We start from the raw sequence: 26,263 nt of genomic DNA, 5'->3' as shown, positions 1-26,263 counted from the left end.
AGAAAAGAAAAAAGAACACTCACTGTCCCTTCATGATGCCGACACACAGGATGAAGGAGAAGAGTAGCTTGTCCTTCTCAAACAGCGAGCGGCACACGTTGCGGTAGATGCTGTTGGTGAAGTGGTCATTGAGGTTGAAGATGCGCTCCTCCAGGTCTTCAGACGGGGTGCTGTTGATGATCGACTGGAACACACAGACTCATGCTTAACTAAATAATGTCTTATTCTTTATACATAATAATAACAATAATAATAGTAAATTCTTTATTTAATGAGGATAACTAAGTTAGCAAAAGCTAATCTTCCCCGAGTCCCTCAGATACAAATAATACAGAATTACAATACATACAGTTATGAACAAATAGAAAATACATACATGGCATAAAACATATAATATACAAATGATATTATTTTAACAAATTATGCTTGAGTCTATATTTAAAAATAGCAGTATTTGGCAATACATGTATACAGATTTAAAGGATTAGGATTTAGACACACCTAACTTTGACACTAGTTTCTGTACAATCATTTAGGGTTTTCTCTTAATAGACATTTATGTCATAAAAATCTTTATAACTATTTAATATTATAGCTTTTGCTTTTCATTCTATCTGTACTGATACTTGTTTTGGACAGATACTGGTAGTGTTTACAAACATGCTGCTCATTACACAGGTATCTGTTAAAAGTAACAGTAAAATTCACCTGCAGGTAGAGATTGATGAACCAGTTGAGTGAGTACTGGTACATGGGCTCTATGTTGGCAAGGTCAGAGATACAGAAGAAGAGAATGGAGGAATGCACAGCCACCGGCTTGTATCCGTTCCTCGTCTCGTCAATCTCAATCTCCGTCGCTGCAGCAATTTCCTGTTTGGCCGAAATCTCCTCCGACAGAACCTTGGACGAGGACAAGATCTTGATGGCACTCTCGTCCTCCAGGATGTTACCCTACAACAAACAACAGCAGTATGAATCAAGTTGTCAGTAAAAAGTCTAAAGCCATCAGACTTACGGTTGGTAGGTACTGGCTTCACATAGAAGCAATATTGTTAGAAGTCCACATAACAATCAGATTTCACTGTCTTTTCACAGCCAATACTATAGGACACAATATAAGCTATCTCCTCTGTCAGTCACACAGAGATAACTTGTGAATAAACATAAAACAGATTCCAGTCAGAAACCGATACAATAATAAAAAACAAATGTAAAACCTTCAAGCTACTTTTTAACATCATGTATTAAATTACGTACTAAAGGCTATCAACACTGTTTCATCTTAACACTGCCACTTCAAACTCATTTCATTATTTCTCTTTGCTATAAATTTAAATATTTCATACTTACCATCATCATTGAGGATGAGAGAACTTCTATGATTTTACCCTTTATTTCCTCGAGTTGTTTCTGGTTGTGTGTGCTCTCAGAGTACTAACTGCTATTCATATTACATTGCAGTATTACACTGATATACTGTTTCAGGTACTAGTGTAATAATGAGTGATGATGAGAGAACTTCCAGGAGTTTACCCTTTATTTCCTTGACTTGTTTATTGTGACTTCTCTCAGAGTACTAACTGCTGTCAATATTAATTTATCTAATTACTGTTTCTGCTACTAGTGTAAGTAACTCACCGTTGATGATGAGAGAACTTCAAGGATTTTATCCTCGATTTCCTTGAGTTGTTTCTTGTTGTCTGCGCTTTCTATGATCAGCTCATTCTTCTTCTCCTCCAGTTCGGGTTTCTCCTTCGCGGCCACGATCCCCAGCAGCTGGTCCTCCAGACCCTGGGGGGTGATCATGAAGTTCAGCAGACACACCTACAATCAAACAAACATAGACATACTTCAAACCTACAGCATGTGCATGACTGGTGTGCATGGATACCCCACCCTGGATAAACATTTGTTTATAAACACAAAATTATAAATCATTTTATAAATTAGCACATAACAGCCAACATAAACATAAAGACCCTCTTCTGACTTGCCGGCTTATAATGGGACTTAATCTCACGTAACAATTGCAGTCTTCTTCTGATGACGTTAATAGTATATTAACAAAACGTTGAGAAAATTCAGTGGTTGAGACAGATACTTTGTTTTTACCCATTACAATTGCTTTTCAATACATGAAAAAAGTGGTGTACAACCTATAGGACATATGCAACAAAGAATGCATTTTGAAAACACATTAAACATCACATTAAATTTCTCATACACACTGTTAATAGCAAATAATATCAAGAAATAAATACATACACCACTTAGATAAAAAAAACACCAAACCAGTTATGATAAAATATCTGCTAATATTCTGTGAACTATTTTTGCCAGTGTCAGTATTAATTTATAATTCTTGCACTTTTCATTGATAATTTCCAACTTCTGCAATTGTCCACAATTGGACAATTTGTTAATTGCATCAGTTGCATTTTTATACAGTTCAAAAGCATTCACTTTCACTGAAACCTCTGGGAGTGTGGGTTGTATAGCTGTGTGGTGATGTACAGCTTGAAGTCTTGACTGTACTCTCTGACTTACTTTGACGGACACCTCCGGGAGGTAGTGTGGGTTGCGTAGCCGCGTGGTGATGTACAGCTTGAAGTCCTGGCTATACTCTATGACGTTGTCCCCGAGGCGGATGTAATCAACGCCCTGCTGCTTGAAGGTCTGTTTCTGGAGGATGGGCTCCAGGATGGGGTCGAGCTCCTCCCCGACGTTCTCCAGCAGGATGGGGGAGCCGAACTGGATGGCGTTCTCCATACTCCGCATGTAGTTGGCGCCTGTCAGCTTGATGATCTCCAGTTTGTTCTCCTTCTCCAAAGTCTTTATCCATTTGTTTGCTTGACCTGTTTTACATTAAAATATTAGCATATAAATCTTGTGTTCCATATGCAGATGTCATTTTTGTTCACATGCAGTAAAACCACTCAAAATTGGACACTTGTTCATGGTCCCTTTTTGAATATGAATACAGAAGAAAACATATCTAAACTGCATACCCCTTAAAACCAGACTTTTTACTTGGTCCCATGGGGTCCAGTTTAGAGGTGTTTTACCGTACAGTCTAACATTGTTATCTCAACCTGTGATTTCTGATTAGCCCAGGGTACCTTTAGGTAGGGAAAAATACTCCCATGGAATAACTTTACTAACTATTTACTAACTAACTAACTATTATCCTTGTCTCATGCCACTGTTATCACAAGCTATTTGATTCTGTCCCTGCAGCATCAAGTTAATGAGGTTTGACTGTACTTACACAAAATAAATAACAATCAGTATCATCAACAAGAATCATCACTAACTGTTTTTCGCCTGCCGAACGCAATAACTGTCCAGAAAGTTTGATAAGAAAACATTACATAGTGAAATAATAATAACTCTTTTAACATGATATCACTTGCCATAAACAATTTGATTCCACGGTTTTCCATGTGTAAATACTAAAAATGGACACAATTTAGACCTAAAGGCAATACATAACATTTATCTAGTTTCACAATTCCTATCAATGGTGAACAAAAGAAGAAAGAAAACAGTCTACAAAATATCACTACAGCATGTCCTGAATTTATCAAGACATTGCACGTGATAAGTTAAAACATTTCTACCAATTTGAAAGAGTATGTTTTAGTAACTAATTGCACAACCAAGAACAAGAAGAGAAACTGAATGAATAATTTAAGAACACCATTAAGGCACTGGGCCCGACCTTGTGGATCTATCATAAGTGGCCAGCGCCGTGACTTGCTGACGATGATGCCGTTGTCCACACTAAAGGTGTCGACGGGCAGCCCCGCGATGTTCCAGGCTCGAATCTTGACGGGTTCGCCGAGTGTCTGGTTCAGGGAGAAGATCTCGGAACATGGGATGTCCTTTTCCTTACACATTCGGTGCCACTCCTTCATGATGTCCTGTAACACACATCAACAGTCTGAATATGACTTGACACACACCTCACACTTTACAGTCAAACAGTTCAAGGACAGTTCCACAGTTCATAAAGTCCTGTAACATACATCAACAGTCTGAATATGACTTCACACACACCTCACACTCTACAATCAAACAGTTCTAGGACAGTTCATAATGTCCTGTAACACACAGTCACACATCAACAGTGTGAATATGACTTCACACACACCTCACACTCTACAATCAAACAGTTCTAGGACAGTTCCACAGTTCATAATGTCCTGTAACACACAGTCACACATCAACAGTCTGAATATGACTTCACACACACCTCACACTCTACAATCAAACAGTTCTAGGACAGTTCCACAGTTCATAATGTCCTGTAACACACAGTCACACATCAACAGTCTGAATATGACTTCACACACACCTCACACTCTACAATCAAACTGTTCTAGACAGTTTCACAGTTCTTAATGTCCTGTAACACACAGTCACACATCAACAGTCTGAATATGACTTCACACACACCTCACACTACAATCAAACAGTTCTAGGACAGTTTCACAGTTCATAATGTCCTGTAACACACAGTCACACATCAACAGTCTGAATATGATATCACACAAACCTCACACTTTACAATCAAACAGTCCTAGGACAGTTCCACAATTTTTTGTTATGTCCTGTAACACACAATCAACACATCAACAGTCTGAATATGACTTCACAAAAAGCTCACACTTTACAATCAGACAGTTCTAACTTCTAGGACAGTTCTACATGTCGTAATGTCCTGTAACACACATCAGTGAACACTTCAACAGTCTACATGTTATTTCACACAAACCTCACACTGTACAATCATATAGTTCTAGGACTGTTCCACAATTTGTAATGTTCTGTAACAAACAGGCAACATATCAACAGTCTGCACACGACTGCAGACAAACCTCACATTTTACAATCAAATAGTTCTATAACAGTTCTACAATTTGTAATGTCCTGTAACACATTAACAGTCTGTGTGACTTCATACAAAACTCAAACTTTACAATTAAATAGTTCAACAATTTATATTTTATAACAATATACTGGGACCAGATATTTGAAGCTATCTTTGCACTACAATTTTGTAAAACCATTATAGGTTATGTCATGCATCGTAGTGACATCGTAACTTATGATGGTTTTACAATATTGTAACCCTAAAATGTTTCGAAAATCTGTAGCCTGGATTTTAAAATTATATAACATTGATAACAAGGAAGAAAACTGTTTATCAAATCACACTACAGAGTACTAGGCAGAACCCAGATAACCATACACTACACAAACCTGTAACTCAACTGTCAAATCACACTACAGAGTACTAGGCAGAACCCAGATAACCATACACTACACAAACCTGTAACTCAACTGTCAAATCACACTACAGAGTACTAGGCAGAACCCAGATAACCATACACTACACAAACCTGTAACTCAACTGTCAAATCACACTACAGAGTACTAGGCAGAACCCAGATGCACCACCCACCTGTCTGAAGTCGACGGTGAAGGCTATGGGCAGAAGGCCATGATGATAAATGCACCACCCACCGATTTGAAGTCGACGGTGAAGGCTATGGGCAGAAGGCCACAATGATAAATGCACCACCCACCTGTCTGAAGTCGACGGTGAAGGCTATGGGTAGAAGGCCACGATGATAAATGCACCACCCACCTGTCTGAAGTGGACGGTGAAAGCTATGGGCAGAAGGCCACAATGATAAATGCACCACCCAATTGTCTAAAGTGGATGGTGAAGGCTATGGGCAGAAGGCCACAATGATAAATGCACCACCCAATTGTCTAAAGTGGATGGTGAAGGCTATGGGCAGAAGGCCACAATGATAAATGCACCACCCACCTGTCTGAAGTCGACGGTGAAGGCTATGGGCAGAAGGCCACAATGATAAATGCACCACCCAATTGTCTAAAGTGGATGGTGAAGGCTATGGGCAGAAGGCCACAATGATAAATGCACCACCCACCTATCTGAAGTCGACGGTGAAGGCTATGGGTAGAAGGCCACGATGATAAATGCACCACCCAATTGTCTAAAGTGGATGGTGAAGGCTATGGGCAGAAGGCCCCAATGATAAATGCACCACCCACCTGTCTGAAGTCGACGGTGAAGGCTATGGGTAGAAGGCCACGATGATAAATGCACCACCCAATTGTCTAAAGTGGATGGTGAAGGCTATGGGCAGAAGGCCACGATGATAAATGCACCACCCAATTGTCTAAAGTGGACGGTGAAGGCTATGGGCAGAAGGCCACAATGATAAATGCACCACCCACCTGTCTGAAGTCGACGGTGAAGGCTATGGGTAGAAGGCCACGATGATAAATGCACCACCCAATTGTCTAAAGTGGATGGTGAAGGCTATGGGCAGAAGGCCACAATGATAAATGCACCACCCACCTGTCTGAAGTCGACGGTGAAGGCTATGGGCAGAAGGCCACAATGATAAATGCACCACCCAATTGTCTAAAGTGGATGGTGAAGGCTATGGGCAGAAGGCCACAATGATAAATGCACCACCCACCTGTCTGAAGTCGACGGTGAAGGCTATGGGTAGAAGGCCACGATGATAAATGCACCACCCAATTGTCTAAAGTGGATGGTGAAGGCTATGGGCAGAAGGCCACAATGATAAATGCACCACCCACCTGTCTGAAGTCGATGGTGAAGGCTATGGGCAGAAGGCCACAATGATAAATGCACCACCCACCTGTCTGAAGTCGACGGTGAAGGCTATGGGTAGAAGGCCACGATGATAAATGCACCACCCAATTGTCTAAAGTGGATGGTGAAGGCTATGGGCAGAAGGCCACGATGATAAATGCACCACCCAATTGTCTAAAGTGGACGGTGAAGGCTATGGGCAGAAGGCCACAATGATAAATGCACCACCCACCTGTCTGAAGTCGACGGTGAAGGCTATGGGTAGAAGGCCACGATGATAAATGCACCACCCAATTGTCTAAAGTGGATGGTGAAGGCTATGGGCAGAAGGCCACAATGATAAATGCACCACCCACCTGTCTGAAGTCGACGGTGAAGGCTATGGGCAGAAGGCCACAATGATAAATGCACCACCCAATTGTCTAAAGTGGATGGTGAAGGCTATGGGCAGAAGGCCACAATGATAAATGCACCACCCACCTGTCTGAAGTCGACGGTGAAGGCTATGGGTAGAAGGCCACGATGATAAATGCACCACCCAATTGTCTAAAGTGGATGGTGAAGGCTATGGGCAGAAGGCCACAATGATAAATGCACCACCCACCTGTCTGAAGTCGATGGTGAAGGCTATGGGCAGAAGGCCACAATGATAAATGCACCACCCACCTGTCTGAAGTCGACGGTGAAGGCTATGGGTAGAAGGCCACGATGATAAATGCACCACCCAATTGTCTAAAGTGGATGGTGAAGGCTATGGGCAGAAGGCCACGATGATAAATGCACCACCCAATTGTCTAAAGTGGACGGTGAAGGCTATGGGCAGAAGGCCACAATGATAAATGCACCACCCACCTGTCTGAAGTCGACGGTGAAGGCTATGGGTAGAAGGCCACGATGATAAATGCACCACCCAATTGTCTAAAGTGGATGGTGAAGGCTATGGGCAGAAGGCCACAATGATAAATGCACCACCCACCTGTCTGAAGTCGACGGTGAAGGTTATGGGTAGAAGGCCACGATGATAAATGCACCACCTAATTGTCTAAAGTGGATGGTGAAGGTTATGGGCAGAAGGCCACAATGATAAATGCACCACCCACCTGTCTGAAGTCGACGGTGAAGGCTATGGGTAGAAGGCCACGATCATAAATGCACCACCCAATTGTCTAAAGTGGATGGTGAAGGCTATGGGCAGAAGGCCACAATGATAAATGCACCACCCAATTGTCTAAAGTGGACGGTGAAGGCTATGGGCAGAAGGCCACAATGATAAATGCACCACCCACCTGTCTGAAGTCGACGGTGAAGGCTATGGGCAGAAGGCCACAATGATAAATGCACCACCCACCTGTCTGAAGTCGACGGTGAAGGCTATGGGCAGAAGGCCACAATGATAAATGCACCACCCACCTGTCTGAAGTCGATGGTGAAGGTTATGGGTAGAAGGCCACGATGATAAATGCACCACCCAATTGTCTAAAGTGGATGGTGAAGGTTATGGGCAGAAGGCCACAATGATAAATGCACCACCCACCTGTCTGAAGTCGACGGTGAAGGCTATGGGTAGAAGGCCACGATGATAAATGCACCACCCAATTGTCTAAAGTGGATGGTGAAGGCTATGGGCAGAAGGCCACAATGATAAATGCACCACCCAATTGTCTAAAGTGGACGGTGAAGGCTATGGGCAGAAGGCCACAATGATAAATGCACCACCCACCTGTCTGAAGTGGACGGTGAAGGCTATGGGTAGAAGGCCACGATGATAAATGCACCACCCACCTGTCTGAAGTCGACGGTGAAGGCTATGGGTAGAAGGCCACGATGATAAATGCACTACCCAATTGTCTAAAGTGGATGGTGAAGGCTATGGGTAGAAGGCCACGATGATAAATGCACCACCCACCTGTCTGAAGTGGATGGTGAAGGCTATGGGCAGAAGGCCACAATGATAAATGCACCACCCACCTGTCTGAAGTCGACGGTGAAGGCTATGGGTAGAAGGCCACAATGATAAATGCACCACCCACCTGTCTGAAGTCGATGGTGAAGGCTATGGGTAGAAGGCCACGATGATAAATGCACCACCCAATTGTCTAAAGTGGACGGTGAAGGCTATGGGCAGAAGGCCACAATGATAAATGCACCACCCACCTGTCTGAAGTCGACGGTGAAGGCTATGGGTAGAAGGCCACGATGATAAATGCACCACCCAATTGTCTAAAGTGGATGGTGAAGGCTATGGGCAGAAGGCCACAATGATAAATGCACCACCCACCTGTCTGAAGTCGACGGTGAAGGCTATGGGTAGAAGGCCACGATGATAAATGCACCACCCAATTGTCTAAAGTGGATGGTGAAGGCTATGGGCAGAAGGCCACAATGATAAATGCACCACCCACCTGTCTGAAGTCGACGGTGAAGGCTATGGGTAGAAGGCCACAATGATAAATGCACCACCCAATTGTCTGAAGTGGACGGTGAAGGCTATGGGCAGAAGGCCACAATGATAAATGCACCACCCACCTGTCTGAAGTCGACGGTGAAGGTCAAGGGCAGAAGGCCACAATGATAAATGCACCACCCACCTGTCTGAAGTCGACGGTGAAGGTTATGTGTAGAAGGCCACGATGATAAATGCACCATCCACCTATCTAAGTCGATGGTGAAGGTTATGGGTAGAAGGCCATGATGATAAATGCACCACCCACCTGTCTGAAGTAGATGGTGTGAAGGTTATGGGTAGAAGGCCATGATGATAAATGCACCACCCACCTGTCTGAAGTAGATGGTGTGAAGGTTATGGGTAGAAGGCCATGATGATAAATGCACCATCCACCTATCTAAGTCGATGGTGAAGGTTATGGGTAGAAGGCCATGATGATAAATGCACCACCCACCTGTCTGAAGTAGATGGTGAAGGTTATGGGTAGAAGGCCACGATGATAAATGCACCACCCACCTGTCTGAAGTAGATGGTGTGAAGGTTATGGGTAGAAGGCCATGATGATAAATGCACCATCCACCTGTCTGAAGTAGATGGTGAAGGTTATGGGTAGAAGGCCACGATGATAAATGCACCACCCACCTATCTGAAGTAGATGGTGTGAAGGTTATGGGTAGAAGGCCATGATGATAAATGCACCATCCACCTATCTAAGTCGATGGTGAAGGTTATGGGTAGAAGGCCATGATGATAAATGCACCACCCACCTATCTAAGTCGATGGTGAAGGCTATGGGCAGAAGGCCACGATGATAAATGCACCACCCACCTGTCTGAAGTCGACGGTGAAGGCTCCGAGGTAGGCGACAACCCCGGATGATAGCAACACATCGCCTGTGATGTTGACAAGCTTCTCTCCAAGCAGGCGCGCCGCATCCGTCCACCGGTACTTCTCACCCCCCAGTCCCCCAATCAGCTTCTCTGCGCGGTCCAGCTTCTTCGAGCACAAGTCGATGTTATCCTCCAGTTCCTTCTTCTTCTCATTCATCGCCTCAAACTCATCATTCAGCGCCTGAAGCTTGTCAGACACCTGGACAAACAAAGTGAAAAGTTAATGTGCGTTTAACTACACCACTAGAGCACAGGTCGATGTTATCCTCCAGCTCCTTCTTCTTCTCATTCATCGCTTCAAAGTTTGAAGTTTGTCAGACACCTGGACAAACGTTATTAAAGTCTTTAGTAACAAAACTCAACCAAAATACAGCAGGCCCAGGGATCAGACTGTCAGTCGCCAATAGCTCTGATACAGATCAGTTAAAATATTCAGTACATGATTAATAAAAGTATCCTTTATTAATCAAACTCAAGCACAATGTTAAAGTGTTACCAGTCAAGACTTTTGATACAGATTATCAAAAACATTTAGATTAATGCAATACAAGTATGCATGAATAAGTTGTCTTTCAACATTCTATAAACAGGTTACAAGATCCATCCTAGGAATAACACTAATTCACAATCAATGTTTAACTATGACTGTTAGGAGCGTGGTGATTCAAAGTAAACTCACAAGCTGCAGCTGACTTCTCTTCTCGTTCAGTCTCTCCATCTGTTCGGCCAACTCGGCCTCAGCCAGGGCCAGCTTCTCCTTTTTGGGTGCGACCACCTTCGCCACACGATCATACACGTCCATGGCTCGTACCCACCGACACAGACCTTCACAAGCAGTCGAGGCATTCTTGATGAGGGTTGGGTCAAACTCCGGGTTAGTCACATACCTGAAGTAAACAATGTTTTTATCAGTCAATCTCAGAAGCTCTCCTGCATGTAACCAACACTGATCAAATTGACACATTTCAGTTTACAAATCTGAAATAAATATTACCTACAAAATGGTAAATGTTTTTTCAAAATTCTGTGAGTGTTTGGCTTCCCTCAAAGTGGAAGAAAACTATAGTATACAGACAAAATGTCAAGTTTTATCATCTTTTAAACTTTGTTACCATAATGGCTCTTAAAGTGGATGGTTTTAACACAAAGACTTTCATTTTAATTATTGATGTCAGCGCCATCCAAAGACAAACATGTGTGGGGTAGCATGCCCCTGCACCCCTTAATTAGATTGTAACCCCCATTTCAAATACTGTTCCAACGGAGGCTGTCAGCTAAGTTAATCATAGAGATAATGCTGGATGCATAGTTTCATAAACAATTTCTCCTCATATTTAACCAGTAAGTAAGGAGAAGCAGATTTTCTTTATAGTATTGAGTGATGTTGAAACCAATGAGCAGCTTTAAGAAAGAAAACAATCGAAATATCTCGTTTACTTTTCTCTGATTTTCTTCATGATGGGTGGCCCGATGTTGTCCTTGTCGTAGGCCTTCAGTTTGTCGAGGAACTTGAAATCACTGAGAATCTTCTGCGACGGTGTCCAGAAGTCCTCTATCATCTTGCCTGAGCCACCCGGGTCGGGTTTCCTCTCAGACTTCACGTTGAGCATCACGCAGATCGCCTCCATCACCAACTTCACGGCGGGTGGGGGACTCTGCAAGAAAATATACACTTGTTAAAAAACGCCTCAGTATTTCATGAGAAACACTTCTTTCAGTTTCATGCCTTGTGATCACTGGAACCCATGAAAAACTGTTTTTCAGTAATTACGGTAATGGTCCACTATGTTACATGATAATGGATAATAATGGTGTTTTGGTTCTGTGATTTTGGAAACACTCTACTACAGACAAGCTATCACAAAGGATCATTTCTGTAAAATCCGGAGGCCGGTGTTAACCATTTTAAACCAATTATCTTAACTATATTAGAATTCTCCGAACTAACCTTCATGGATTTCACCATGGTGATGTCCTGGGGTTTGAGCGTGTTCAGGGCTGAGATGGCCGCCTCCAGCGCAGGGATTGCCTCGGCCAACTCACTCTCACATTCGTCCTTGATCGCCTGGGCCACAGCGGCAGCTTCGTTCGCTATAGCTTCATCAGCAGCAACAACCTGTGGGAGAAACAAAAAGCATTACACTTTGAGTAAAACCTCACCATCTTTGAGCTAGCCTACATATGACACTTTAAATGAAAAGCAGTAAGAGATCTCTTATGACTTTTGATTGCATACACAATGATGGCCTTTGATTCACATGTTGTGGAACTCAAGTTGAGACAGGATAAAAAAACAGGTGCAGATCTGGGACATTAAGGTAGTTAGAAAAATTCATTAACTGACAATAATAGAGAGGGGAATGGACAACTTGGGCCACCACTTAAATCTGCTCCTGAAAAACTGATAGATCTACCGAGGGAAATCGATCCTAGAACCCATTGCATATCAGGCAGGTGCTGTAACATTGAGGCACATCTCATCCTTATTCTGAAAATGCTGCTGTCACACTGTTCTACTTCTCAAACTCACCTCTTTCTTAGCATCCACCTCCACAGTGTCCTGTTCTATCTTGATCAATAGTTTCTACTCACCTCCACGGTGTCCTGTTCTATCTTGATCACAAGTTTCTACTCACCTCCACAGTGTCCTGTTCTATCTTGATCACAAGTTTCTACTCACCTCCACGGTGTCCTGTTCTATCTTGATCATCAGCTTCTACTCACCTCTTTCTTGGCCTCCACCTCCACCATGTCCTGTTCTATCTTGATTATCAGGTTCTAATCACCTCTTTCTTGGCCTCCACCTCCACAGTGTCCTGTTCTATCTTGATCATCAGTTCCTACTCACCTCTTTCTTAGCCTCCACCTCCACAGTGTCCTGTTCTATCTTGATCATCAGTTTCTACTCACCTCTTTCTTGGCATCGACCTCCACAGTGTCCTGTTCTATCTTGATCATCAGTTTCTACTCACCTCCACGGTGTCCTGTTCTATCTTGATCATCAGTTTCTACTCACCTCTTTCTTGGCATCCACCTCCACCGTGTCCTGTTCTATCTTGATCATCAGTTTCTACTCTTTCTTGGCCTCACCTCCACGGTGTCCTGTTCTATCTTGATCATCAGTTGCTACTCACCTTCACCATGTCCTGTTCTATCTTGATCATCAGTTTCTACTCACCTCCATGGTGTCCTGTTCTATCTTGATCATCAGTTTCTACTCACCTCCACAGTGTCCTGTTCTATCTTGATTATCAGTTTCTACTTACCTCTTTCTTGGCCTCCACCTCCACGGTGTCCTGTTCGATCTTGATCATGAGTTTCTCAGTCTCGGCCGACGTCTTGATGAGCTCGGGCTGGAGGTTGGTGAGCTCCTCCTGCATGACGGAGACCTGCGAGGCGGCGAAGTCGAGCTTATCCAGCCCGTTGAGGTAGCGGTTCTTCATCTTGAGGATGTCGTCGCGCTTCACGCCCAGGAGACTCTTGAACGTGAGGATGAGTTCGAGGTAAGACGTGGGCGTCACGTAGTTGTGGCGACGCAGCATACTGAAGTACCTGCAAACAGGGTGGTGGTGGGAGGATGTTAGTGGAATGTAGACTGATGTTTTGTGGAATTGATGTAACGGGGTAAAAATATATAACACTGTATGTATATATGTTTTATTTTATTTGCTACTTATTTTATAATATTTTATTAATGGGTTATTTCGTTTGTTTTTAGGATATTCGTCGTAGAGAATACCCTATTAGACAACGCCCTAACCTTTCTTTCCGGTCAAATTGGAGTTTAGCCAATGATATTTTATTCTGGTGTCATGTGACATTGGTCACGGCTAGTCCGTGCCACATTCACATTGAACAGCAAGCCATCAACACACGACATAATTCTCAACTATTTCTTGATTATTTTTTCATCTTTTCTGCGACGGTTACACAGGTTTGACTGACATGAATTTATATATTTATATAATTATTGTGCACATTATGTTCCATTATGATTTAAGTATTAACTATTGATAGATATAAAATCATAATCTGTATTAACTATTGATAAATATAAAATCATAATCTGTATTAACTATGGATAGATATAAATTGATAGTAGTTGACACTAGGGAAAGGTAGTGGTTATAAGTATTTAAAAGTATATTTAATGTAATTTTAATGTATTTTTAAATATATATTCTTAATTTACTAACTGTAAAGACAATAATTATTAGGGTAATTATATTGTATACAATAACGATAAATATATATAGGTCTAACCATTATATATTTTCGCTTATATTATGATGTTTGTTTATAGGATGAGGAATTGTCATTAATACTCGGCAACCAGTTTGGTCCATAGCCCACAGCCAAGGTGTGTAACTTAACTATTTATAGGTGTTTGTGTGTATAGTTTCCAGTAACAACGCACGCATTTTTCGTGTGTTGTTGGTTTCACAAGCGTGTTGGCCAGCGCTTGTCATTTTGTAAGCTGGATCGATGAACCAGTAGTGTATTTATGTTGTATTGAATCAGTGGGTTATGTCCACGGATGAGGTTTTTGATGTATATACATGTTTATTCTGATAACGTATAACTGTTAAGTAATCTATAACTTGGTATCCTTGACGATGTGTATTTTGTAAAGTTGTGAGATGTATAACATTTGCATTGTATGATGATGACACAGTGTTTTACCAATTATATTATATTACATATTTTTATATACTATTTTCAGGACCTTTATTTGACGGTTGCCAAATAAACCGAATCCTACCCAGCATTGTTGTTGTCTTTCTGATTTGAGGGATTTAACCCAAATGCTACATTGACATATGATACCGAGAACAAAATGAGCTTAAACAGAACCGAAATATCTCAAAGACATTGATGATGGATATGTTAATGGCATGCAAGGTAATGTTTTTGTTGAACATAATGTGATACTGAGAACAAAGGAGCAGCAATTCATGAAACTAACTGTAGTAATTTCTCTAAAGAAAAAACTATTAGAAATATAATCATTTTATGTATCTTTTATACGTAAGACATTTCAAAATGATTTTAAACTTAAAAATGTAAAATAAAAACTATACTGTTAAAATTATACTGTTAAAATACATAAAAATACATTCAAACTTATCTCAATGTTGAAGGGACAAAAACAACAAGCTCCAGATATTTGCAGTTTAAAATAAACACATTCAAAGATGTTGGTGAAAATAATATCATGGGATAATTTCTTGACCTCATGACATTCTAGGCTCATAAAATAATAGAGGGCAAGAGACATAAGGATGGTTCACTTTAAAAGAAATATGTTCACGTTCACTCCTATCCTTATTTGCCACTTTGTTAGCTGAAGTTATCCCAAACACAGAGCATGTTGCATGTAGCAGCTTTAGCCAAATATGTAACTACAGTGGAACCCCTCTAAACCGGACACTCACAAGATCAAATAAAAAGTTCAGTTTTATGGGGTATCCAGTTTAGAGAGGTTCTGTATTGATGTTTAAAAGGCCCAATTTTGAGTAAATTTGAGTTGACTGAGTGTCCAGTTTTGATGGGTATAACAACCATATCATCCATGTGATTTGGTATGTTGCTACAGTGAGTCAAAGTGTCGCGTGCTGCTCGTACCTCTCGGACATCTTGCGCACACTCTCGTGGAAGTGTTTACACATGACCACCGTCTCGTGGCGCACCTGGTCTTCCAGGTCAACGTCTTCAAGAAACTTGTTAGCAACCATCTCCAGGGCGTCCTCGGGCCACGCCTACACAGACACAAGTTTTATAAAATTAGTATTATTTTAAAAACATCTTTTAAATAAAGTTTAACAAAAAGGAGTTTCATTAATTAATAATGTATCACACATATTCACCATTCATTCAATAAACCATAAGAAAATAAAGTGACATTAATGTAATGCACATTTTCACCATAACCAAGTTTCATTGGTCATTTGGAATGAAATGTTTTATTTAACGATGCACTCAACACATTTTATTTAAAGTTATATGGCGTCGGACATATGGTTAAGGACCACACAGATATTGAGAGAGCAAACCCACTGTCGCCACTTCATGGGCTACTCTTTTCGATTAGCAGCAAGGGATCTCTTATATGCACCATCCCACAGACAGGATAACACATACCACACCTTTGATGTACCAATTGTGGTGCACTGGTTAGAGCAAGAAATAGCCCAATTGAGCCCACCAACGGGTATCAATCCCAGACTGACCGCGCATCAAGTGAATGCTTTACCACTGGGCTACATCCCGTGCCTATCATTTGGAAGTAATGGAGCTAAACAGTAAAACTTAACATTGAGTTTACGGCAAAAGCTGACACGGTCATTGCCATCAGCTTTGGAAAGTAACAACAAAAAAAACCTATCCCCCGTTATGTGACCAGTCACGGAAGATCAACCCAAAGGCAATCTGTGCTAAACTTACATGGAACACAGACATAGATTACAGAGTAATATAGCCTTGATGTTTGAAAACAGAGATAAAGGAATGTGGAAGAAAGATATTTCTGACATGGTAGATAAAATGAACTGGCAATGATACACTTTCTTCGAGATCCCGTCCTCAATTAAATGATGGTAATCACAAATGGTCTTAAGTTTCAACAGTCATGATGTGTTAGTGAAATATAACAAGTTTGTGTACCTGGAACCAGTCTATGGTGCAGCAGTTGATGAGTGAGGGGAACATTCGCAGTCGGTTGCGGAACGAGTCTCCGATGGGACTCATGGCCAGCACAATGTGCAGGTTCTGTTTGACACGGTCGATGAAGTAGTTGTACATGGCCAGTGGCGTGGCATCCATTTTCTTACCCTGGAAACAAGCAACATCAACACAAATTAATAACACGTTGTTACTACTAATGGATTTGGGTAGGTAGGTAGCTGGATGGCTGGATGGGTGACTAAATGTAGGCTTAAAAATAATATAATGTAAGTTTAACATTTCAGGTTTTTCAAACGTTTTCTTTCTAAACAAAACTTAACATGGCCTTTGTCTAAAATGGTAATTTAAACTAACAGCTGTTTCTTAGCAAAATCTGTCTTATTCCAATCTCTTATGCAGATTAACAGACCTCTATAAACAAAAATTATAAAAGATTTGTACTGCTAGAAAATCATAACACATTATATAAGAGCAGTAGATGAACATATATGAGTATTGTCTATAATGATTTATTTGTAAAGCTGCACACAACTAAACTAACAATGATCAGCATCTCTTTCCCCGTAATACATAAATAAATAAATTTATAAATAATAAATACATTTATAAATAAATAAATAAATAAAAATTTGGCTTAATTCCATTGAAATAAATGGCCATTGTTATATAATTATATAGTGGAATCTGCCACAACAGAATCTTAAATAATCCAGAATTGAGTTAAAATCAGTCAAATGTTGCAAAGTATCCAAAGCATTTACAAAATAAATAAATAAAAACCCCATAAACAAGTAAATAAGCACCCCAAAACTACCCCCACCCCAAAAAAAAAAAACCCACCCCCACCCGAAAATAATCAAACAAACAAAACCCCCCAGGAAAACAAACAAAACAAAAACTTTCAAATATAAACAGGTTAGTTGTCAGTTGAACATAAAATAAATTCAGTAACACTCCTCCAAACTGAAAACACTAGTTAATCCAACTGCCAAACTAAGCTTGGACCCAACTGTCTTCCGTTTATAAAAGAATTTCACAGAAAATATTGTATAACAAATAATTCAAAAACCTTTATATAAACAGAAACAAATATAAATTAAACAAATAAAGTAAACAAATAGTTTACAGCCTGAAGAACATACTCTCCGAAAAAACTGAAAAAAACAAAAACATAACAGATACTTAGTAGCCATGAGCTGCCAAACTAGCTGGCACAAGTTCATGTCTAGATATTGTAATGAAACATGAAAATACCAACATTATTGTGAATATATTAAAATATATATATACATGTATAACTACTTGAGTTCATATCTATATATTTTAAGGACATATGTATCAAGCTTATGTCTAGATATTGTAATGAAATATGCAGCTATCTAAGTTTATGTCTAATAATTGTAATGAAATATGCAAAACTGCAACTTATCAAACAGCACTGACGGCAATTGCCGTTGTTGAGATACAAATTGTCGTAGGTATCACTGATGTTTATTTGCTGTAAAAGTCACTATCTGAATTTATTTCTAGATACTGTAACCAAACAAATAACTACAAAAGTTCATTTTTAAATATTAAACGTAAGTTTATGCCTATTGGGAGTTCCTTTTTTGATATTTTAACTAATAAATACATAAATGTTAGAATTCATTTGTAAATGTTTAATTAAATATGCAATTATTGGAGTTACTGTCTACATATTGTATCTAAAGATAGTTACAATAAGTAGAAATGTATTTCTGAGTATTTCTAGATACTGTAACTAAATATATAACAAATAGAGTTAATTTCTACTTATTGTAACTAAATATGTAACTGATAGGATTTATTTCTAGATATTTTAACCAATATGTAACTAATAGAGTTAATTTATCCTTGTTGTAACAATAAGTAACTAATGGAGTTAATTTATCCTTGTTGTAACTAACTGGATTTGTTTACAGATACACAAGCAGTAACTAAATATGTAGCTAAAGGAGTTTATTGCTAGCTATGGTAATTATACTACTCAAAAGAATTTAAGGGTCAGACGATATTTTCGACATTATTTTCTGAATGTCAATTATATTAGCTAGACCATAATGTCACGCATGGTATTGTTCCATTTTGACGAAAGTGGGTCTAAGCAACTCCTACCACGTCACAGAACGGCCAGACATCACTGGTGCACACTTCATCTGCGGTGGCAACGTGTTCAGTGGGGTCGAGTGATGTTCACTGATGAGTCCAGGTTTAGTCTCCAGTTCAACGACGGTCGGGTTCGTGTCTACAGACGTCCTGGGGAGCGCTTCGCTGACATTAACGTTAGACAATGTCACCGGTTTGGTGGTGGCAGCGTCATGGTGTGGGGCGGCATCTCTATCCACCACAGGACCCCCCTCTATGTGGTGGATGGCAATCTGAATGGGAATCCGCTATCTGAATGAGATTATCCGGCCGTTGGTTCTCCCAGGCCTTCAGCAGATTGGCGGCGGGGCAGTTCTGCAGGATGACAATGCCAGACCCCACCACGCCAGGGTGGTAATGGACTTTCTCAGACAACAAGGTATCGCCAGGATGGATTGGCCAGCATATTCGCCTGACTTGGCCCCAATAGAGAACGCCTGGGGCGAATTAGGCAGGTGAGTTCGGGATAACCATGCCCCTCCGGCCAACCTTCATGATCTGGGTCAACTTCTTATGGCAGAGTGGCAGGCCATTCCCCAAGAGTTCTTCAGACGTCTGATCAACAGCATGAGGCAACGATGTGTCGAGTGTATTCGCGCCAGGGGTGGATTCACACACTATTAAACGAATGTTCTAATGTGTAAAATCCATGTTTGACAACCTTCAACTTTGACAGCATGTCATGTGACTTTCTTGTATACAGTGACATTTATTTGTGTTTTTTTGTAAATATGGAACAATAAATTAAATTTTTGGTGTAGTTTACATCATCAATCTAATTATTTGGTTATAAATTTTTTTGAGTAGTATATAAATATGTAATGGGTTTTACTTCTAGACATTGTAACTAAGTATGTAACTAATGGTGTTTATTTCTATGTATATCAACTAAATGTGTCAGCACTCAAATGTATAATCACTTGTTTTGAATATTTTAAGTAATGAAAATTATTACCCTCTCCACCCCACCCACACCCCGCAAAAAAAAAAAAAAAATCCAAAAATTAATTTTATAGATTCTAACTGAAAATGCCAAAATAGTCAAGTTGATTTTATATTAGCTTACATTCTAGTGCATATTTTATAATGTATCTAGAACATAATTTTTCTACATTTCAACTGAAAATGTAGGTAAAAAAATGTTAACAATATGTTTCTAGTTACTTAGGAATGTATTTTAATTTTTTTACATAATGAAAATAATGGCTGTTTTTATTAAACAAATAAAATCTGATTTGTTGGAAATAAAAAAACCTCAAGTTTGTACAGTGTTACAAACCTACTACAGTCACCCCAAAGTGTACAAACTATACTCATTATACTGCTTATTATAGTCATAAGCTGGAGGTTTTACCTGTTATAAACTGTTTTATTGAAAGCTCATATATAACTGACAAGATGAAATACTGTTAGTTTTAGTCAGAAACTGTTTTCCTTTAAAGCTTTCCTTGTATGCAATAGACAGGAAGGTAGTTTTAGTCATAAGCTGTTTTTCAGCTGTCTATTTGCAATAGACAGGAAGAATACCAGAACCTTTAGTCATAAGCTGTTTTTCAGCTGTCTATTTGCAACAGACAGGAAGAATACCAGAACCTTTTAGCTGTCTGATTGCGACAGGAAGAATACAACATGGTTCATATCATACAGAAGAAATGAGCAAGTTTGTTAAAGTGAAAGTTAAAGACACTATAGACACTGAAATACAGAAAACATGCATTAACATGAACATTCATGGATAGAACTATAAACCAAGTTTCACTGATAGAGGACTTATAATTTGAAAGAAATGGAGCTAAATGCTGAAAAACTTAACAATGGAGCCAAGCACAAAAGTTGACGTCATCCTCATTAGAAAGCAATACCTATATCTCACTTCTGACTATGGAACTATACCTATATCTCACTTCTGACTATGGAACTATACCTATATCTCACTTCTGACTATGGAACTATACCTATATCTCACTTCTGACTATGAAACTATACCTATATCTCACTTCTGACTATGGAACTATACCTATATCTCACTTCTGACTATGGAACTATACCTATATCTCACTTCTGACTATGGAACTATACCTATATCTCACTTCTGACTATGGAACTATACCTATATCTCACTTCTGACTATGGAACTATACCTATATCTCACTTCTGACTATGCAAGTATACCTATATCTCACTTCTGACTATGGAACTATACCTATATCTCACTTCTGACTATGGAACTATACCTATATCTCACTTCTGACTATGGAACTATACCTATATCTCACTTCTGACTATGGAACTATACCTATATCTCACTTCTGACTATGGAACTATACCTATATCTCACTTCTGACTATGGAACTATACCTATATCTCACTTCTGACTATGGAACTATACCTATATCTCACTTCTGACTATGGAACTATACCTATATCTCACTTCTGACTATGGAACTATACCTATATCTCACTTCTGACTATGTCAAGTATACCTATATCTCACTTCTGACTATGGAACTATACCTATATCTCACTTCTGACTATGGAACTATACCTATATCTCACTTCTGACTATGGAACTATACCTATATCTCACTTCTGACTATGGAAGTATACCTATATCTCACTTCTGACTATGGAACTATACCTATATCTCACTTCTGACTATGGAACTATACCTATATCTCACTTCTGACTATGTCAAGGCCACATGACCTTTAATGGCCGCATATTAACAATAGTTTGTTTACACCTTGTCTTATTATATGACTGACTAAATCTAAACTTAAAATGACTATGTGGAACTATAACTATAGTTTGTTTCACTTGTCTTATTATATGACTGAATGTCAAGTTAAAATGATACTGCTTAATGTGGCAGTTTTCATATTAACAATAGTTTGTTTACACCTTGTCTTATTATATGACTGAATAAAGTCATAAAGTTAAAATGATACTGCTGAATGTGGCAGTTTTCTATTAACAATAGTTTGTTTATACCTTGTCTTATTATATGACTGAATAAAGTCAAGTTAAAATGATACTGCTGAATGTGGCAGTTTTCTATTAACAATAGTTTGTTTATACCTTGTCTTATTATATGACTGAATAAAGTCAAGTTAAAATGATACTGCTGAATGTGGGAGTTTTCTATTAACAATAGTTTGTTTATACCTTGTCTTATTATACAACTGAATAAAGTCAAGTTAAACTGATACTGATTAACGTGGGAGTTTTCTAACTTCATCTGTGATATTCACAACATAAATTACAGTGAGGAAATACAGCTACAGTAAGTAATACATCACTAAACGACTGACAGAAAGTCTGGAACTATACCAAGATGAAAGCATGAGGGAATATATATATTATCTGTCAAAAAAAAAAATGCATAGGTGATAGGAAAGAAGAAAAGTGTTTGATTTTACAAAATATTGTTTTTTTTTGTACAATGTTGCTGATTGACCATGTTTGTTAATGTTCCTGGAATGCTCAAATGCTCAAATGCACCCTAAAACAAATTTAACACACGTTATGCGACAATTGCAGGAAATCGATGTGAAATGGTCAGAGTTTGGCGAATGCATGTGAAACTCAGGGAAAAGATTGGGGTAGAGATGGGTATTTAAAGCTGCAATGCTTGCAATGATGCCTCATTTCCATTTCGACATAGACAAGTTACAAAATGCCAAGACTAAGCCTGCCAAATCGAAACATTGCAATAGGCCGCCTCCAGTTAGGTGAATCGCAGTCAGCAGTTGCACGCCACATGAACGTCCATCAGAGCACCATTTCACATCTCTGGGACAGGTACCAGCAGTTTCAATCAGCTGAAAACTGGCCCAGAAGTGGAAGACCTCACATAACAACTGCTGCACAAGATCGCTACATCTGGGTTCTGCACTTGCATCACCGAACTGCCACAACAACGAACACTGCTGGACGCATACCTAGTTTGAGAAGGGTGTCTGCACAAACCATTCGGAACCGACTTCGAGAAGCTGGTTTACGGGCTAGAAGACCGTATGTTGGCCCCGTCCTGCAACATCGACATTTACGTGTTCACTGGTGCACGAATGTACAGGGGTGGAACTTGGGAAACTGGCGGCAAGTATGGTTCAGCGACGAGTCATGTTTCCTTCCACAGCAACGTGATGGACGACAATGTGTTTACAGACGCCGCAATGAACGTTTTGCCAACAACTGCGTCGTCCAAGTTGACAGATTCTGTGGAGGGAGTGTCATGATGTAGGGAGCCATCTCATACACCGACATAAGTGAACCTGTGTTCGTACAAGGCAACCTGACAGCTGTACGCTACCAGGATGACATTCTTCGCCGTCACATGCTTCCCATTTTGGATCAACAGAGAGACCTCTTTCAGCAGGACAATGCCAGGCCGCATACGGCATGTGTAACAATGGATTTCCTACAGAATGAGAACATTAATGTGCTGTCATGGCCATCAAGATCGCCAGATCTCAACCCCATTGAACATTTATGGGACGAACTGGACAGACGTGTACGCCAGCGTGACCCGGAGCCTCAACTGTCACATTAATGGGCTAGGATTCCACATGCCTGGATTCAGAGACTCATTCAGTCTATGCCAAGGAAATGACGCGCAGTGATTGCTGCTGCTGGTGGCCACACAAGGTACTGATTTTAATGCCCTCGTGCGACGCTGTTTGGTGACAAAAATGCCTCCAATGCCGTCAGTCCATAGCAATAACATTGTCACATACTCATGTCAAATGTGACTGTGATATGATCATAAATAACGAAATTATGCCACTTTGTATTAAAGAGATAATTCCATGAATATTTCGCCTATGTGTTTCTTTTTTGACAGAGTATATATGTATATGTATATATATGATAATATAAAGCAAAGGATAGATTAACTAGTATGCATTGTTGAAGTACACAGGAACCTATACAGAGACTATAGGCATAGGAATATTGGAGATTACTAGGAATTACCATTAGTGAGGCCTGAAAAAAAGTCAATACATTAATAGTGAACAGTCAATCCAGGAAAATACACATTTTCAGTATACCTGTTTTAATAACTAAACCAATTTCACGATATTAAACATGACTTTCAGTATACATATTTGAATAATAAAAACACAGTCATTTCTTCTCAATGATCTCTTGTACCTCACAATACACACACCATACACAATACACACAGATGTATACATTACTAAGATTTGATTACCTGTCGTTCCTAACAACACACAATCAAACAAACATGTCCATATTATACCATGATCTCACCTCGTTCCTAACAACACATGTATACACACGTCTGTATTACATGGAGATCTCACCTCATTCCTAACAACACATGTATACACATGTCTGTAGCACACAGCAATCTCACCTTGTTCCTAACACATGTATACACACGTCTGTAGCACACGGAGATCTCACCTCGTTCCTAACAACACATGTATACACACATTTCTGTAGCACACAGAGATCTCATCTCGTTCCTAAAAACACATGTAATACACATGTCTGTAACACACAGAGATCTTACCTCGTTCCGTGCGACGACCTGCATCTTCTCAATGATTTCGGCCTTCTCATCGGACGGGAAGATGTTGGGCACGTCGCCCGTGTTGAGGATCATACTGATGTCTTCCATGAACGACTCATCCTTGATCTGGTTGTCTGAGAACAGGAACACGATCGGTTTACCCTCTGTACCAGCCTTGACCAACAGCTGTAAACAATACAAGATATTAATCCTTGATCTGGTTGTCTGGGAACAGGAACACAATCGGTTTACCCTCTGTACCGGCCTTGACCAATAGCTGTAAACAATACATGTACAAGATATTATTTGTTGATCTAGTTCCATAATGTAAACAATGAAAATAAACCCTTTGATCAATAACGTATATACTTGTAATAACCAACAAAGCAGCAAAGCTATCACAGGCTCAGCTGGTCTTCATAAGTCCAGGCTACTTACCTCCTCCAATCCTCCTCCATAATCATGCATATTTAAAAACATGTCTTTGCTTGAACATGGGCCTAAATCTAAGAATGGTGTGGCACACATTTTGATCATTAGTCTACTAATTACAAGGATATGCACATTAATGCAATTACAAAAAAGACAATAAGTTAATAACATTTATTTAATATATGACAAAGTCAACATATAAAATGTTTTCTTTAACAGATTCATTGTATCTCAAACCAGAAAAAAGATCCTAGATAATATAACTGTTACAAATTTCACCTTCTTCAGATCTTCTCGCCACTCACTGGTTCCGTAGTTCTTTGTAATTTCTATCATAAACAGTTCGTAGTCGGCCATGAAAGTCGCCAGTTTTGCTGCACTTTGTCGCCCAGACCCACCAATACCTGGAAACAAGATGAAGTGTCTTAAAATTGTGGATAAATGAACCCAATCAGGAGATTACAACCCTAACAAATCCTGAACAATCTAAAATGGTGTATAAAACCAAAATAGAAGAAGACGACCTTAATATGTCTTGAATAGTATAAAATGGTGAATAAACCCAGACAGGAGAAGACAACCCTAGCATATTATAAACTAATGAATAAAACAAACCAAGTGAAGAAATATCACAAACTGTCTAAACTGGTGACTAAAATCAGCCAAGAGGAGGTAACCCTGTGTCTGAGAATATATCCTATGTACCACTAGTCATTAGTTATCTACAGACAGTAAAGTAACAAGTGACACAAATTATCCGTGCCAGACTGAGTGTTCGACTCACCGACCAGCAGGGAGTGCCCGTTGTCCTGCAGCAGAACGCGGCTGACTCGCGAGATGTGCTCAATGGCGAACTTGAACATGACCAGGTGCATGGGAGCCTTGCTCATCGTGTTGTACTCATCCAGGTAGCTGGGGAGACAAGATATCATGACAGTTTTAATCAAATCTTACAGTGACACAGAGCTAATAAAGTTAGGTGCAATGATGTCATCTTATTGTTTTTTACTCATCCAGGTAGCTGTCAAGATGAACACAAATATACATGTATAACATTTGGAAATCACTAACTTAAAATAATTTAAAAAGATTGCACTTTAACAGATATTATTATATGAGTTTTTGTCCTTATAAGACATTTATTTTATTATGAGACAACTGAATATTTTATCTTTGTAACTTAAATCTTAAAACAAGAAATACAAAATACTTTAAGTTTGTAACTAATAACTTCAGACAGGAAATACAAATTATAATATAAGTTAGTAGAGAACATTTTTTAAATTCTGGACTTTTTAATAATAAAGAAATTCTGGACAAAATAAAGACACGTAATAAAAATATCCACAATAACACAGTTACGTCAATCTGCAATGAAGAAATGTTAATTCTGATTAAAATGTGACATATTTACACCATTCTGTGTTTGGCAACACAGAACAAAT

General features: G+C 39.6%; 1 protein-coding gene across 2 annotated transcripts in view; it reads right to left on the bottom strand.

The window, feature by feature from the left end:
* Positions 1-26,263, bottom strand: part of LOC121378576 (dynein heavy chain 3, axonemal-like) — a 128,908-nt gene that overhangs the window by 21,881 nt on the left and 80,764 nt on the right. Inside the window, exons 45-60 of one of the 2 annotated variants that reach the window (XM_041506821.1) lie at positions 25,603-25,730; positions 25,098-25,222; positions 24,387-24,572; positions 17,824-17,835; positions 16,661-16,828; positions 15,623-15,756; positions 13,264-13,549; positions 11,946-12,113; positions 11,435-11,652; positions 10,677-10,884; positions 9,936-10,196; positions 3,722-3,923; positions 2,548-2,855; positions 1,639-1,824; positions 709-951; positions 24-184 (exon numbers count right to left, since the gene is read on the bottom strand). In XM_041506821.1, coding sequence (XP_041362755.1) covers positions 24-184; positions 709-951; positions 1,639-1,824; positions 2,548-2,855; positions 3,722-3,923; positions 9,936-10,196; positions 10,677-10,884; positions 11,435-11,652; positions 11,946-12,113; positions 13,264-13,549; positions 15,623-15,756; positions 16,661-16,828; positions 17,824-17,835; positions 24,387-24,572; positions 25,098-25,222; positions 25,603-25,730 — 2,994 coding nt within the window. The remainder of the gene's footprint in view (positions 1-23; positions 185-708; positions 952-1,638; positions 1,825-2,547; positions 2,856-3,721; positions 3,924-9,935; positions 10,197-10,676; positions 10,885-11,434; positions 11,653-11,945; positions 12,114-13,263; positions 13,550-15,622; positions 15,757-16,660; positions 16,829-17,823; positions 17,836-24,386; positions 24,573-25,097; positions 25,223-25,602; positions 25,731-26,263) is intronic. The other variant, XM_041506822.1, reaches the window with a different exon arrangement.

Source organism: Gigantopelta aegis, chromosome 8 (assembly GCF_016097555.1).
Source record: "Gigantopelta aegis isolate Gae_Host chromosome 8, Gae_host_genome, whole genome shotgun sequence".
Lineage (NCBI taxonomy): Eukaryota > Metazoa > Mollusca > Gastropoda > Neomphalida > Peltospiridae > Gigantopelta > Gigantopelta aegis.
This window is presented reverse-complemented; position numbering and strand designations above follow the sequence as displayed.